Source organism: Nyctibius grandis, chromosome 9 (assembly GCF_013368605.1).
Source record: "Nyctibius grandis isolate bNycGra1 chromosome 9, bNycGra1.pri, whole genome shotgun sequence".
NCBI classification, from domain to species: domain Eukaryota; kingdom Metazoa; phylum Chordata; class Aves; order Nyctibiiformes; family Nyctibiidae; genus Nyctibius; species Nyctibius grandis.
This window is the reverse complement of record NC_090666.1, coordinates 18,077,024-18,091,938: the sequence shown is the minus strand read 5'-3', so window position 1 is coordinate 18,091,938 and position 14,915 is coordinate 18,077,024. Positions and strand designations below refer to the sequence as shown.

The following is a 14,915-nucleotide window of genomic DNA, read 5'->3' as shown; positions in this document are numbered from 1 at the left end:
TGGTGAGCTTCTGAAGAAATGGGATGCTCTATGAGTGTGGAAAGTAAAAGACTTCAACCAAAAAGAAAATGGGCTTTGATGAAAGGTTATAAATTCCAACAAATTTCTGGAACTTTGCTGAAGCAAATTTGAAAATTTGGGATGTTTATATCAGATATAAGGCCTATCTAAAACCTCAATAGTATCTCACTAAAAAACACATTAACTGTTGTTTTTTTATGAGAATGATGAGCAAAAAAACTGAATACAAAATATTATATATTTTATATGCACAGTAAATTGCTTAAGTGGCAATTTAATGCGGCAAGGAAAAAACAATCACTTTGTCATGAAGGTTTATGGGTAATTTTCAATCCCATAACTTCCATGTTGGTGTAATCTTTACTTACTGATTTGATCCTGATCTGCTAACTGTACCTCTTTGTAAAATACACAGCTAAGGAGGAGATCTATGACTTTAGCAAAAGATATAATAAAAAGTAGTGGATTAAGTTAGATAACTTCAGACTAGAAATGCGACCTATATTTTTAATAGTTAGGCAATTAACCATTGAAATTTTCCTATGGATATAATGAATTTTGCCTTATTTAAATTAATTAATTTCAGGCTTATTGTCTTTAAAGTTAGAGTAGCTCAAGTTAGTGAAGAAATTAGTATGAGAAGATTTTAAGGTCTGATACATGGAAATTCAAGATGTCTGTTCATAACGTCATAGTAATTTCATTGGTGTTTAATATCTATGAACTGAAAATATGACAATATAGTATCGTGCATGTATTTGCACAGGCACTTAAAATTACTTCCAGTGAGCATTATACTTCCTATATACAGGCAAGAAATTCCATTCTACACATCTAAAATTTTTAATCCACCATACTATTCTCTAGGATCAGGACTTGTGCCTGCCCAAACTAATAATTAATAGAAAACATTCCCCCTGTGTAAAACATGATGTTTCTCCTGCATCTTCCCACCACTACTATTGCTAGGGAAAATATACTTTAATTTGCACTTGGGACTTCATGAAAGGAGCCTGTGGGAGTATAATTAATCTGTCTATGCTCTGTCCCAAGCAGTCTCACTCACTGCTATATGGTGCTAGGCACATACTACCTTTTTTTTAACCAGTAAACAATGCTTTTAATGTCTTTCTAATGCTTTCCCTTCTTTCACTTGCTGCCAGACCTTGCTCTCTTTTCTCACACCCCTACTACCAGTGGAAGCTAGGAGGTGTCTGGATCAGTGTTTTCAGTGATGCTCAACAGTATGTTTTGAGTGCCTTCAAATGATTCGTATTACAAGCTGGTCCTACTCTAGCTTCAGGACTCAGACTAAAAACAGAGAAAGTAGGTCAGCTGTAGAAATCCAGCAATTAAAGAAAGAATAACATAACTGGACCTGCAGCTGCAGCAGAAAGAGGAACAGAATTCTCGGGTGTAATGAGACTGAAAGCTTAAGGACAAATATTTTCACTTCATTAACTCTCCCTTTATATCTCAATAATTATTCCTGATGGATGATATTATTACATTTAAGAAATCTACGTATATTTTTAAGTAGAAGAATTGAGATAACTTTAAATAAAAATAATGTAAAAATAATAACTAATATATATTTGGAAAATGATGTTGCCATTTATTATTCCAGTCAAACTTCCCACTAAAATCAGTGAGTTTGTAGATTTCCAATTTAAACTAATTCAGCATTATTTTTAGACTATTCATTTGTTTAGGTCAAACTACTCCTGGTAGCATTCCACAGTCATGTCATTGACAAAGCTGAGAGTACAGGTCTGTCAGCATAAGACAGCACTGGTGAAATAGTCAGAAGAGATTTATCAAGTCAAAGAATCCTCTCTGCCAGGCTGATGAGTGATAAAGTGTTATATTATTTTTGCTTATTGACTTACCATAGGTATTGCTAAGGAGATTTTTAGTATGAGTAAGAAACTATTTTGATTATTTTTTATTTCCCCATTAGGAAACACTTATTACAACATGTGATTTTAAATATGTGGCCAAAAAAAGCATGGAAGATTTGGACTTTATCCACCATTCTGTGCTTTTATAGAGTCATAGAGTAATTTACATTGAAAGGAACTTCCTTTGGTCCAGCTCCTAAATTTAACATAACAATATCATTGAAGTCCTATAGGATCTCTAGCATTGTCCCAAGTATGTATCACCCCAAAGAGGTATTGTTTTAGCAGGAATGGAGCCCTGAAAGTAAAACAAGTATTTCTCTCTCCTTCAGCCCAAGTCTACTATATGGTATACATGGTGGGGGTTCATCACCTACTCTAACATTCGAAGGTTTTATTTTCTGTTGTGTAAAACAGGAAGGAATGAAAGGTGATTTACCTAGATGACTAATTTTACAAGTAATTGATTCTATGGTACTTATTAATTGTAGATATAAACGTAATGCCAAAATATTTAACAGGCTTAAGCTACATATTTGTATTTCAGATAGAAACAAATAGCATAGTGTGCTAGAGGATCTATTGTAGTACTAACATCATATAAACTAAATGAATTATAAATAATCTCATTTATGTAATACCTAATGTCCTGCATTTTTAAAACAAAATCTTCATTAGATTCTAAGGACCTGATTCAGTTGTTTTGGCAAAATTGGCAGCAATGCTCCATAGTTATTAAATTTTATATTGTTAGGAGTTAACTAATTTAGGAGTTCATCGATTTCATCATTAAATAAATCATTCTCATTCATAATGGACCTACTTTCTCCCTAATTTTGTTTTCTTTATTATTTTATTTTTATTCTGGCATGTTTTTAATCATTGTTCATCATCATACATGAACTAATTTTCACATTTTTCTTTCCTGAAGCCTGATTTTCCCCAAAATTCATTCGGGAATTAAATCAAGTCTCTTCCTTCTTCATGTCTTATCTGCCACTCACCTGAACACTACTGGCTTTTCTGTGTTCAGATACTCAGCTAGTTTCCTGGTTTGAAAGTGTCTGCTTTTCTGATTTTATATATAAGCATCCAAATGAACATGCATATGGCCCTGAGTTTTCTTTTGTTTAAAAGAAGTCTTAAAATTACTTTCAATTAAAAATCTGCTCAGTAATATTGATTTGGAATGTTTTTCCAGTAAACATGTAATACAAAAAAGTTTGTTGTGTTTGATCCAATCAGTCATTACAAATATTATGTATACAATTTTGCAGACATACATTAAGTAAATATTCTAAAAAGAATTAATAAATGCTGATTTTTTCTGTTTGTTTTTCTAAGTTTATTTTACCTTTTTATTCTTCTTTTTTCCTTCTTTAAAGCTACCATTTGCTACTGTTTGTATGTTTTTCCTTCTAATTATGTTGACATTTTATCTTTCCTCTATACTGCTTTTCTTACTTGTTATTCTCAACAATTAAAAAAGTGTAACACGTATAGTAGAATTAAAAGAGAGTGTTACGTTTAAGAAAGGCTGATGAAGCATTTGTCAGATACTGGTGCATGTGTTCTTACGTGGTCTCTCTTTGGTTTCATTTGTACTCTAGGTGGTTGTGAATGCCCTCTTAGGAGCAATTCCATCCATTATGAATGTGCTTCTTGTTTGCCTTATATTCTGGCTGATCTTCAGTATCATGGGAGTAAATCTATTTGCTGGAAAATTTTACTACTGTGTTAACACTACAACTGATGAGAGATTTGATATCAGCCAAATCAACAACTATAGTCAATGTGAGGAGCTCATAAAAAACAATGAAACTGCCCGATGGAAGAATGTGAAGGTTAACTTTGATAATGTAGGCCTTGGTTATCTTTCTCTGCTTCAGGTGGTAAGTCACCACTCCTTAATTTCTATTTCTCTTTCTATATCTCTATGGTTTACTTGTAACAGTAAAAAGTAATTTTTCATTGTTTCTTTCATTTAGAAAACTTGTGTCTCACTTCTTGGTTTGGAATTATAAAGTGTGGGATAAATCCATGGCTCTACAGAAATAATACAAAGAGTAGAGGCTATGCTGACTATGAGAAAAAATACATAGTTCAAACCTAAATCACCTTAGCTGCATTGAATCTATATCAAATACATCTGCTTTGCTCATACACAGAAAATAACTTTTATATGAGATATTATTCATAATTGATAGAAGTTCTTAATACACCTTGTGTCCTCTATGGTGGGATATTAGAATTTGCTTGCAATTCTCGTATATGAATAAATCATGCAATAGAAGGTAAGAGTCACCTGTTAACATTGCTCTGTGCTGGTGTTTATGATAAGCCCTAAAGACACTTAGCCTTCAGCTTTTAAACAATGTTTCTGTCAAGCCATTTTCCAAGACAAGCATGAGGTAAACACCATTCTTCTGTTTATAGGCTACATTTAAAGGATGGATGGATATCATGTACGCAGCTGTGGATTCTCGTAATGTAAGTATGGTCCCTTGACTCCATTTGTTTTGCCTGTATGAGCTCTAAGATTTAAGAATGTAATTTTAACATCTTTCAGAAATAACAGTACAAATAAGAGAACAAAGAGTTATTATAGTTTTGTAGTTAAAGAAAATGGAAACCACAGGAAAAATACAAGAGGCGAAGAAAGCAGAGGAGCAGTCATAAATGATTCCCTTTTGTCTATGGTGCAGTTGGACCAAAATTCCTCAGTTCCACAGCAGACTTAACTATTGCCATGAAATGGCTTATTCCTCCTCTCATTATGTGCATTGAGGCATTATTTACTTTTGGAAAAAGGCACTGATACACAGCTTAGAGATGATTTTTTGTATTACTGATCTTTTTTTAAAGTCGAGAATTTCACTGTGCTCTGCAAGCCGCTTGGCTCCTTTCTTCAGGGCACAGTTCCTATTAGCTCAGCCTGTGCATTTTCTTACCCTTTTGCCTTCCCCTTGCTCCCTTGGTGCATGTTGTCCTCTAGTTCTAAGTAAGTAGACAACTGAATAAACTATACTAGTAAAGCTCCAGCTTTTTTGGTAAGCTACACTCAGAGTGGGAGGCCTGTTGTAAATGTGCATAGCTGTACCAAGAAAACATGCTCACTATAAACAAGGCTTGGATGCCTCTCTTCCATAATCCAGGGCAGTTTCCTAAGTGCCTACAGCAGTGAAAGCTCCACAATTCCACATCGGGAGCCTCCCACAAGATATACAGAAAAGTTTGCAGCTTTATGAGCTGGTGTTTCTGGTTGTCTGTGGACTCAGATGGTACTATACTAGTTCAAACGAGTTGTGTCTTCAGTATTTATTCTATGCTCATATAGGCCAGTTACATTTTTAAAATTAAATATCAAGTTTAATAGCAAAGTTCTTTGTCGAGAACATAACTTCATAGATTGAAGATCAGTGGGTTGGATATGTGCGAACTTGACCATAAGAAGCAAAGATCAGAGTGACAGAGCCCTAAATTCTAGCCAGCACATATTTGATTCTGTACTCACAGTTAAACTAAGACTCAGTTTCTATGCTGTTTTGCAGGTTTTGGATCAGCCTAAGTATGAAGATAACCTGTACATGTATCTTTACTTTGTCATCTTTATCATCTTTGGATCATTCTTTACCTTGAACCTTTTCATTGGTGTCATCATAGACAATTTCAACCAGCAGAAAAAGAAGATAAGTACTTCATCATTATTCTGAAAAGAAAGCTAAAAAAATGCTTATTTTTGGCCCACACACAATAACTTTATTAATAAAATATTACTTTTTAATTTTTATGATAAATTAACATATGCTCTGCATATTAAATATGTTAAATTATTAAAGCTTACAGTTTGACTTGATGAGGGTTTGATGGACAAGTGACACCACATGTCTGTCCATGGTTAGTAAACTATCCAATGTCATCTTCGTACGATGTGGATTTGGGGCTGGAGTCTATTATAGACTCATAAAAAGGCTAAACATTGAAATAACTAAATGTAGCTATAAAAACTCTTAGCTATACTACCTTCATGTCCTAGAGCTCAGCAGTGTAGATTTCTGAATTCTAATACAATAAACACTGTATTATCTTCATTTGTACTCTCTTTAGTCTTTGTATTTTGTTAACGCTGCCTCAAAAGATATCAGTGTTTCAGCTGCAGAACTTAACTAAAGTATCTGGCTACACAAAGTGTTATTGTAGTGGTGGAAGTGCTGTTGGATCCATGTCCTGAAATGGGTTGAGATGGAGAGAAATTGGCTTTTTTTCCTATTCATTCCACATAGTAGTTCCAGGATCTTGTGCTTCAAGTTCTGCCCCAGTGGAGGGAGAAGAAGAGGTTGTGAAATATGACCATCTGGATACCTTCTAATTCTCCTTTGGTATCATAGATGTCAGCTCTCAATTTTGCCAAAATTTGCCCGAGAGGAAAAACAAGAGAAGAGGATTGGAATATTTTATTAGTTTGTGTCTCTGTAATAACTGATGGAATTTAGTAGAACAAAGAAAAAGCACCTCTCCTTCTTAAAGGCCCCCCTCCTTTACCTCCCCTCTCCCCAGTAAAAAGCAGAGGTCTACCACAAACAATGCAAGTTCAAGAACCTCTCAAAAAAACATCCTAAATATTAAGAGTGGAGTATGTAAAGCAATTCTGTTACCAAAGTACTAATAATCACGACAAAAAGGGGATTTTTATGTCTGTCCTAGCTTTTGCCACAGATGAGAAGGGTCTGGAGGGTCTGACCTACGAGGAATGGCTGAGGGAGCTGGGGTTGTTTAGCCTGGAGAAGAGGAGGCTCAGAGGTGACCTTATTGCAGTCTACAACTACCTGAAGGGAGGTTGTAGTGAAGTGGGAGTTGGCCTCTTCTCCCAGGCAACTAGCAATAGGACAAGAGGACAGCCTCAAGCTTCGCCAGGGGAGGTTCAGGTTGGACATTAGGAAGCATTTCTTTTCAGAAAGGGTTATTAGACATTGGAATGGGCTGCCCAGGGAGGTGGTGGAGTCACCATCTCTGGATGTGTTTAAGAAAAGACTGGACATGGCACTTAGTGCCATGGTCTAGTTGACAGGGTGGTGTCAGGGCAACGGTTGGACTCGATGATCCCTGAAGTCTCTTCCAACCTGGTTGATTCTGTGATTCTGTGAGAATGTGAACAAGAGTGATTATTACTATTCAGTATCTTTGTTTATAAGTATCAATAGAGATATGTGATTGTAACCAGTTTTTGTCTCTTTGGTTTACTTTGGAGGTCAAGACATTTTTATGACAGAAGAACAGAAGAAATACTACAATGCAATGAAAAAATTGGGTTCAAAGAAACCACAAAAGCCTATACCTCGACCAGCAGTAAGAATAAAAATCTTTTCTGTTATTTTTACATTTATTTAAAAATGGGATTGTTTCAGTTATGCCTTAGGCTGAATTACATTGCAAGCTTAAAAACCAAGTAATATAAGAAAAGCCTTATTCATCTGAAATCCAATTTTTTTCTCTTTTGTAATCTGAACATGGAGGATTCTTCCCTTTCCTTTTTTCCCACTCATTTTCTCTCTGCTGATGGCAATGACATTTTATGTGGCATTTTTTCAAAACACTGGTTTGACTAGAACAATTAAATGTGGCAGTGTATTTGTCAAGATACATGAAAGCCCTAGGGCACAGGCTTTTTCAGTCATCGGGGAAGACTCTGAAACTGCTGTATGGGGGCAAGTTACCGTATCATTGCCTGAAAAAAAAGTCCTTTTGCCTCTCACATTCCTTTTGCACAATCCATAAAATGCACAGAGCTCCCATAGCGCTACAGAGCAGGGTTTGGCCGGGGCAGATGGTGACCCCAGCTCTGCAGTTCTGCTTTGGATTGTGGAACCTGCTCAGTGGCCTGTCCAACCATCAGTAAATTCTCTATAGCTGAAAAATGGAAGATACTGTTTTAAAGGTTGTTTTGGTGGCATAGAGAGAACTGAACTCTGGGCTTGAAAACTTTGTAAGTTTTATGGCAAATGAGGTGCTATTAACTCTCAGCCTGCTTACATCCACCTCCCCGACCCTGGCTTAGTTTTTTCACATTTTGCCAAGCTAAGCATTCAGTTAACAGTCTGTCTCTCAAAAGCTTACAGTGAACTAGTTCAGGGTGGCAATGTCTCCTTTGCAACTTTAAAAAAATACACCATGCATATTTTGAAATTGTCCCTTTAATGCTTACAAACACAGCAGGTGCATTTCTATTTAATTTGTGTTTACATGTATGAACTGGAAAATTCATACAAATGGAGGACTTCATGGAAGATGCGAAATCCCCTTCATACTAGATTTAAATAATTTGTAGCAATTTTGAAAAAGAAATTTTACCCAATGCATATTGTAATTAATCTTATTTTTTCCCCCCCAGAACAAATTCCAAGGCATGGTCTTTGATTTTGTAACAAAACAAGCATTTGATATCAGTATTATGATACTTATCTGCCTTAACATGGTCACAATGATGGTAGAAACTGATGATCAGAGTGAAGACATGGAAAACATTTTATACTGGATTAACCTGGTGTTTATTGTACTTTTCACTGGAGAATGTGTCCTGAAATTGATTTCACTTCGGCATTACTACTTCACTATAGGCTGGAATATTTTTGATTTTGTAGTTGTGATTCTCTCCATAGTAGGTAAGAGCAATTCATTTTCATGAAATGGCTAATTCTGTAGAAACTGAAACATTCTGGCATGTAAAGTCTATTTATATTTTGGTTCATCATTGTCCCTAGAAAGTGTGACTACAATTTTTCTTTCTTCTGATTTCCTATTATCCATAAAATAACTGAACAGTATGGTAAGAAATGTTTTAGCAATAGGTTTCATACACTCTCACTTTTCTATTGAAATTAGATCTTTATTCTGAATTCAGTAGAAATTTCTCAGCATAGAAACAAACCCATACATGAAAGGCAATTTTGATATAAACTAACAGTGGCAGTTGGAGGAAGAGAATCCTGCAATCCAAAATCCAAGACCAAAATCCATGTGGGACTGTTGTTAGGCTAGCATGCAAGCACCCCAGACAGCAGGGTAAAACCCTCAGCTTACTTCAGAGTTTTGTTTGATCCTGAGAGGTTTTATGCCTGAGCTAGAATGAGCAACCAGAGAAGCAGAGCTGAAGCAGATGGAGTAATAAATACATGGCTTCACTAATCTTTGCTTTATCTAGAGCAGAAAATCTGAAAGAACTTGAGTAAAAATTCTGTCATTTTAACTTCTCAGAACTCCTTACTATGCAAATTGGTTTTGCCATTTTTGTATGGAAACAGGATGCAGTTATTTTTCTGCTTTGAGGCACATAATATAATGCTCAATTCTTTTACTCTTCAGTGAGTTCTAAGAAGCCTTTTTATTATCAGTTTGTTTATGTTTGGAATTGCTGTGTTATTAATACTAAACTTGCGGTCACGTTATTTCATGTGGGAGTTCTCTTTAAACATATTTTCATAAACATATTTTCTTTGAATACCATAACTTGATTACATGGCATTTTAATACTATTATAAATATTATCTTTCTTCAGATTAACTGAGATTATTTTTGTTACAGTTAAACAGAAAGCTGTTCTTCTGTTCTCAGCATTTGCTAGTCTACCTGCACTAGTTATCAATTTGTTCTAAAAAAGACTGATGATGTGTATTTGTGTGTCTGCATATGTAGTCATACAATTAATACTTAGAAATATAGTTGATGCAGTTTTTCATTATTCTGCAAATTACTTCAGAATTTATATTGGGATTTATGGATTTCCAAAGCATACCAAACTGTAAACGTTTTGTAAAAACAACTGAATGGCTAGTTTCTAAAATCTGTTCAAATACCATATTCTTCTTAAAGTTCTAAAATGTTTGTAGGATAAATCTTTAGCAGTGGCTTTTAAATGTAATTATATGCTTTACTAATTTAACTTGTTTTTCAACAGGTATGTTTTTAGCCGAGATGATTGAAAAGTACTTTGTATCCCCCACACTATTCAGAGTCATCCGACTTGCCAGAATCGGTCGAATCCTGCGTCTCATTAAAGGCGCTAAGGGAATCCGCACTCTGCTTTTTGCTTTGATGATGTCTCTTCCTGCTTTGTTCAACATTGGGCTGCTGCTGTTCCTGGTCATGTTTATCTATGCGATATTTGGCATGTCCAACTTTGCCTATGTTAAGAGGGAAGTTGGGATTGATGACATGTTCAACTTCGAAACATTTGGCAACAGCATGATCTGCCTATTTCAAATTACCACATCTGCTGGCTGGGACGGTTTGCTAGCCCCAATTCTTAACAGTGGGGAGCCAGACTGTGACCCCCATAAAGATCATCCGGGGAGCTCTGTTAAAGGTGACTGCGGCAACCCTTCCGTTGGGATTTTCTTCTTTGTCAGCTACATTATCATATCATTTCTGGTAGTGGTGAACATGTACATCGCTGTGATTTTGGAGAACTTCAGTGTTGCTACTGAAGAAAGCGCTGAACCCTTGAGTGAGGATGACTTTGAGATGTTCTATGAAGTCTGGGAGAAGTTTGATCCTGATGCAACACAATTCATAGAGTTCAGTAAGCTATCAGACTTTGCAGCTTCGTTAGATCCTCCTCTTCTAATAGCAAAACCAAACAAAGTCCAGCTCATTGCAATGGATCTGCCCATGGTAAGCGGTGACAGAATTCACTGCCTTGACATCTTGTTTGCTTTCACAAAGCGTGTTTTGGGGGAAAGTGGGGAGATGGACGCCCTCAGAATACAGATGGAAGATCGGTTTATGGCAGCCAATCCTTCTAAAGTCTCCTATGAACCAATTACAACCACATTAAAACGAAAACAGGAGGAAGTATCTGCTGTCATTATTCAGCGTGCTTACAGACGTCATCTTTTAAGACAAAAAGTCAAAAAAGTTTCATGTATATTTAATCAGGATAAAGGTAAAGAGGAGGATGATCTGCCCATGAAAGAAGATATGATTATGGATAAACTAAATGAGAACTCTACTCCAGAAAAAACAGATATGACCCCATCCACAACCTCCCCACCATCCTATGATAGTGTAACAAAGCCAGACAAGGATAAATATGAAAAAGACAAATCAGAAAAAGAAGATAAAGGTAAAGACAGCAGGGAAAGTAAAAAGTAACACAGAATTCTGTTTGTGATAAACTGTTTGCAGCCTGGGAAAGTATGTATTTGTGTCAACAGGACTCCTGTAGGAGGTACATGCCAAACTGACGGTTTTTACATATATAAATATATATATAATTATATATATATATATAAAAGGTCAGTGCCTATAACAAGACAGTGACCCCTCGTCATCAAACTGCAACTCTGTAAAACAGGGTAACATCTTGACAGGAGGTTGTTGTTTTTATTACCAGCTGACACTGCTGAAGAGAAGATAAAATGGCCAATCAGACTGTAGGGACCAGTTGAAAAAAAGGTGCGAACCTATGAATCCCTGTGTTTAACATGAAACGCAGTACAGAAATTGTATCCACTGTTTGCATTTCAACAGCCACATTCGCCATATTTTTACAAAAATCGGTGTTGGTGAACTTCTCATTTTTTAATTCACAGGTTGTTTACTATTATATGTGACTATTTTTGTAAATGGGTTTTATGTTGGGGAAGGGGGTATGAGAACCAGGTGTTCTACTCTCGGATTCTCTATAATGTACAGACAGAAGTGACTTGCATGAAGGCATGCTGCACTTGTAGTTCATGCATGGAAAAACATGACGTCGCACAAAGCAGCAGAGTCTGACTACTTCCATGTTTCAGGGTGGCTCTGTATTTTGAGGTGCTTAATAACAGTATCCATCTAGTATCTCATCCAGACAAATCTTAATGTGCCTGTAAAGTCCCATAGAGTCTACAATAATAGAACAGATGTTTTATTTTTTCATAAGTCATTTAACTGTAGTTGAACAAACTGCATTAAAAAATTTACCGAGGGACACAGAGTCCATTTTTAAGTATTTTTCTGTAGAAAACAGCTTACCTGAACTTGGGAAATTGAATTTACCAAAAACCCGCAAAACTTAAGGGTTATGAAGTTGTTCTGCTTCACCCTGCAGTATCGTTTAGCCATCTTCTGCTCTCAGCAAGGTTGACATTGTATGTGTTGATTAAAAAAGTACCGTCTATGTAAATAGTTATTTTATCCGTGGTGCATGTTTGAGCAAACAAATAATGACCTGTGCACAATATTTATTGCATCAAATATGTACCACAGTAAGTGTAGTTTGCAAGCTTTCAACAGCTAGTATGAAGTATTCTGTACCATTATAGATAGTTTGGAAGCTATCACTGATGCATGTTTCTCTTGCCTTTGCTGCTGTAATTTTACTCCTTCCACTGTTAAAAGTCTAATATGGGAAGCCATATCTCAGTGGTTAAGTGAAACAAATTGTTCAATCGGTCATCATTCTTTCACATCAAGCAATAGTTTGCAGCTATTTAGGACCTTCTTGCTTTGCATTCTACAATTTTAAGTGACTACTGTACGGTGTATAGTCAGACTGTACAGGATATGTTGCAAACTGCTTAATCTGTTGAAAAATACATGGATAGAATTTTCTAAGAAGATATAAATATTGTAAAAAATACCATTTTATTTTATTTTTCAGCGTTTTGTACATAAAATAAGAAATAAGAATTATCTTCAGGTTGATGTCACTGTCACTTTTGTTACTTTATATCCATAGCACTTTTTAATTCAAGAACTTCACAAAATAAGAAACAAAGGAAAGAATGGGGTAGCTTTAGGTTTCTGCTTTTTTATTAGTACTGTATTTTTGCACACATTTTAATGTGAAATAAGTTTCAAACTGAGTCCAAAATGCACTTGCTTCCAAATAGATATAACTTGTAATTGAAATGTGGTGGGAAGATTTGTTTAAAATTCTAGCACTGCCTGCATCAGAAGTTTCAAGGTAGTCTTTTTATTCATGAAATCTTTACCAGTGTTTGTTTACATAGACTATTCTTATTCTCGTTGATTCATGCTGCACTAGAACTGTTCTAACTATAATATGGGATCCACAATGGTTTTTTTCCACAGGAATTGAATAGCAAACTTGTATAATTGATCACATCAGGATGTTTTGTGTTTCTTACACAAGCAAAAATTTGATGTTGACTCCTCCTTTTACAAAAATATTGACTCGTGTGTCGGTGAACTGCATGCAGGAAAATGCTATTACCATAAAGAACAGTAAACCACATTACAGTTGAGCCAAAAGAATAAAGACTTCATTTTTTATTGTATTTAATTGTTCTGTCTTTGTTTTCATCACTAAAAACTATTGGCTATCAAGAGGTGCTATGAAAATAAAATATGAATAGATAAAGTGTTAGAACTAAGGAGTAGTGATTAAAGATCATTATAATAATAGATTTCCAAAAAGTAAAAAATTGAAGCCGTATGCTTTCAGAAAGATCTTTAATATGATTTGCACTTACACTCTTCAGGTTATTAATCCTATTTAAAACTATTCTATAGGAGGAAAATGTTTATGTGTACATGATGCTTAAACCCCTTTTTCATGTCAGGTATTCTGAGACAACTAGAAAAAACAGACGATAAAGAAACTATCTAGCTATCAAGGCTGCAAACCAGTATGTATAATTTCAATGATGTTTTACATTTGAAGTGAAGAATTATCTTTGTGTTATAAGAAAAAAATTTGTTTACTACGTAATTTGTAAAATATTTCTAATATATTATTTTTCTTTAAGACATGAGGGGTAGAAGTCAGCAGAAACTTTGCTGGAAGTTTTGGTAAATCATCAAATTCATAGGGGTTTTTTAATCTTAGGGTGCTGAATGCAATTATAATGTGAAAATACTATAATTTTAAACTTCTGTGGTGAATTTATATACAGTACTTTTCACAGTCAGGGAGCTGGCATGCACATCGAGTGATGCCTACGTGCCTATGGAAGCGCTAATACCAGAATACAGGAGGTCAATGTAAAAAAGCATTGCAAGAGTAGTGGCGGTGGAACTGAGAAAAATTTTGAATTTTGGGGGAAATAATATAAACCAGTATTTATTGTGTCAGTCTTCTCATGCAAATTACCTAATCTACCTCCACTTTACAGAATCCCTCATGAGATGGTTGGAAGTACATTGGAAACATGCCTGGTATCAAAGTATTTCTTTTTCCCCTAGCAGGGCTTCCTATACTTTGAGACACAAGGCAGCTTCCCGAAAAACTGCGGGACACAAAATTGTCATTAGGCTTTCCTTTGACTATGACATATGACTATCTTCTCAATGCATTCAAATGAGATTTCATTTACATTGTCGCAAAGTCATCTCTGATCCTGTAAAACGTGCTAAAATTGGTTCTGAATAAAATAGCATATGCAACACTGAAAGCAGTAGAGACAAACTTCTAGGTAGCAATCACATTTGAGTGCTATTTCTAAAAACAAATTTTCTCTGTTGTAAAGTAATGCCTTGAAGGTGGGGTACACGGAACAAATTAAAAGCTAAGGAAAACATGCACAAGCTCTGATCGTCATCATATATGTGCAGACATACCTCTCTGTAGAGTATCAGGAAAACGAGACGTACCCAATCGTGTATGTGATGTGTAAGTCCTGGCTTTGGGTGTGGACCCCAGACCAGGAGAAACACTTCCAAATGGAGAAGTAGGATGGTGCCCTTCATCTCTTCTCTCCAGTTTCCAACCACTAATGGTGTGTTGAGATTGTTTACTTCAAAAATGAGCATTGCTATATTAATGCATGCTCTTAGGCTGCAGTGTTTGCAATTAGATTTTTTTACCTCTGCCTATGAAAAAACAGTTGTCAGTTGGTAGGGTCTGAGACAGGAAGGGATGACAGAATCTTAAATTCTGTAATTTAAGGACCAAAGACTGTTTGGTTGGTTTTGTGGAAGGAAAGGTATAAAGAAAATGCAGAGACATATAATATATTTGTATCAATTAGACCGTTCAGAAAATAATCAGTA

General features: G+C 35.5%; 1 protein-coding gene across 6 annotated transcripts in view; it reads left to right on the top strand.

Moving 5' to 3' along the window:
- LOC137667193 (sodium channel protein type 2 subunit alpha) overlaps positions 1-11,069 on the top strand; it is a 56,619-nt gene extending 45,550 nt beyond the window's left edge. For all 6 annotated transcript variants that reach the window (XM_068407780.1, XM_068407778.1, XM_068407776.1 and 3 more), the window contains exons 21-26: positions 3,533-3,814; positions 4,359-4,412; positions 5,474-5,611; positions 7,164-7,268; positions 8,311-8,581; positions 9,874-11,069. In XM_068407780.1, the coding sequence (XP_068263881.1) occupies positions 3,533-3,814; positions 4,359-4,412; positions 5,474-5,611; positions 7,164-7,268; positions 8,311-8,581; positions 9,874-11,069 (2,046 nt within the window). The remainder of the gene's footprint in view (positions 1-3,532; positions 3,815-4,358; positions 4,413-5,473; positions 5,612-7,163; positions 7,269-8,310; positions 8,582-9,873) is intronic.
- Positions 11,070-14,915: the final 3,846 nt, after the last annotated feature.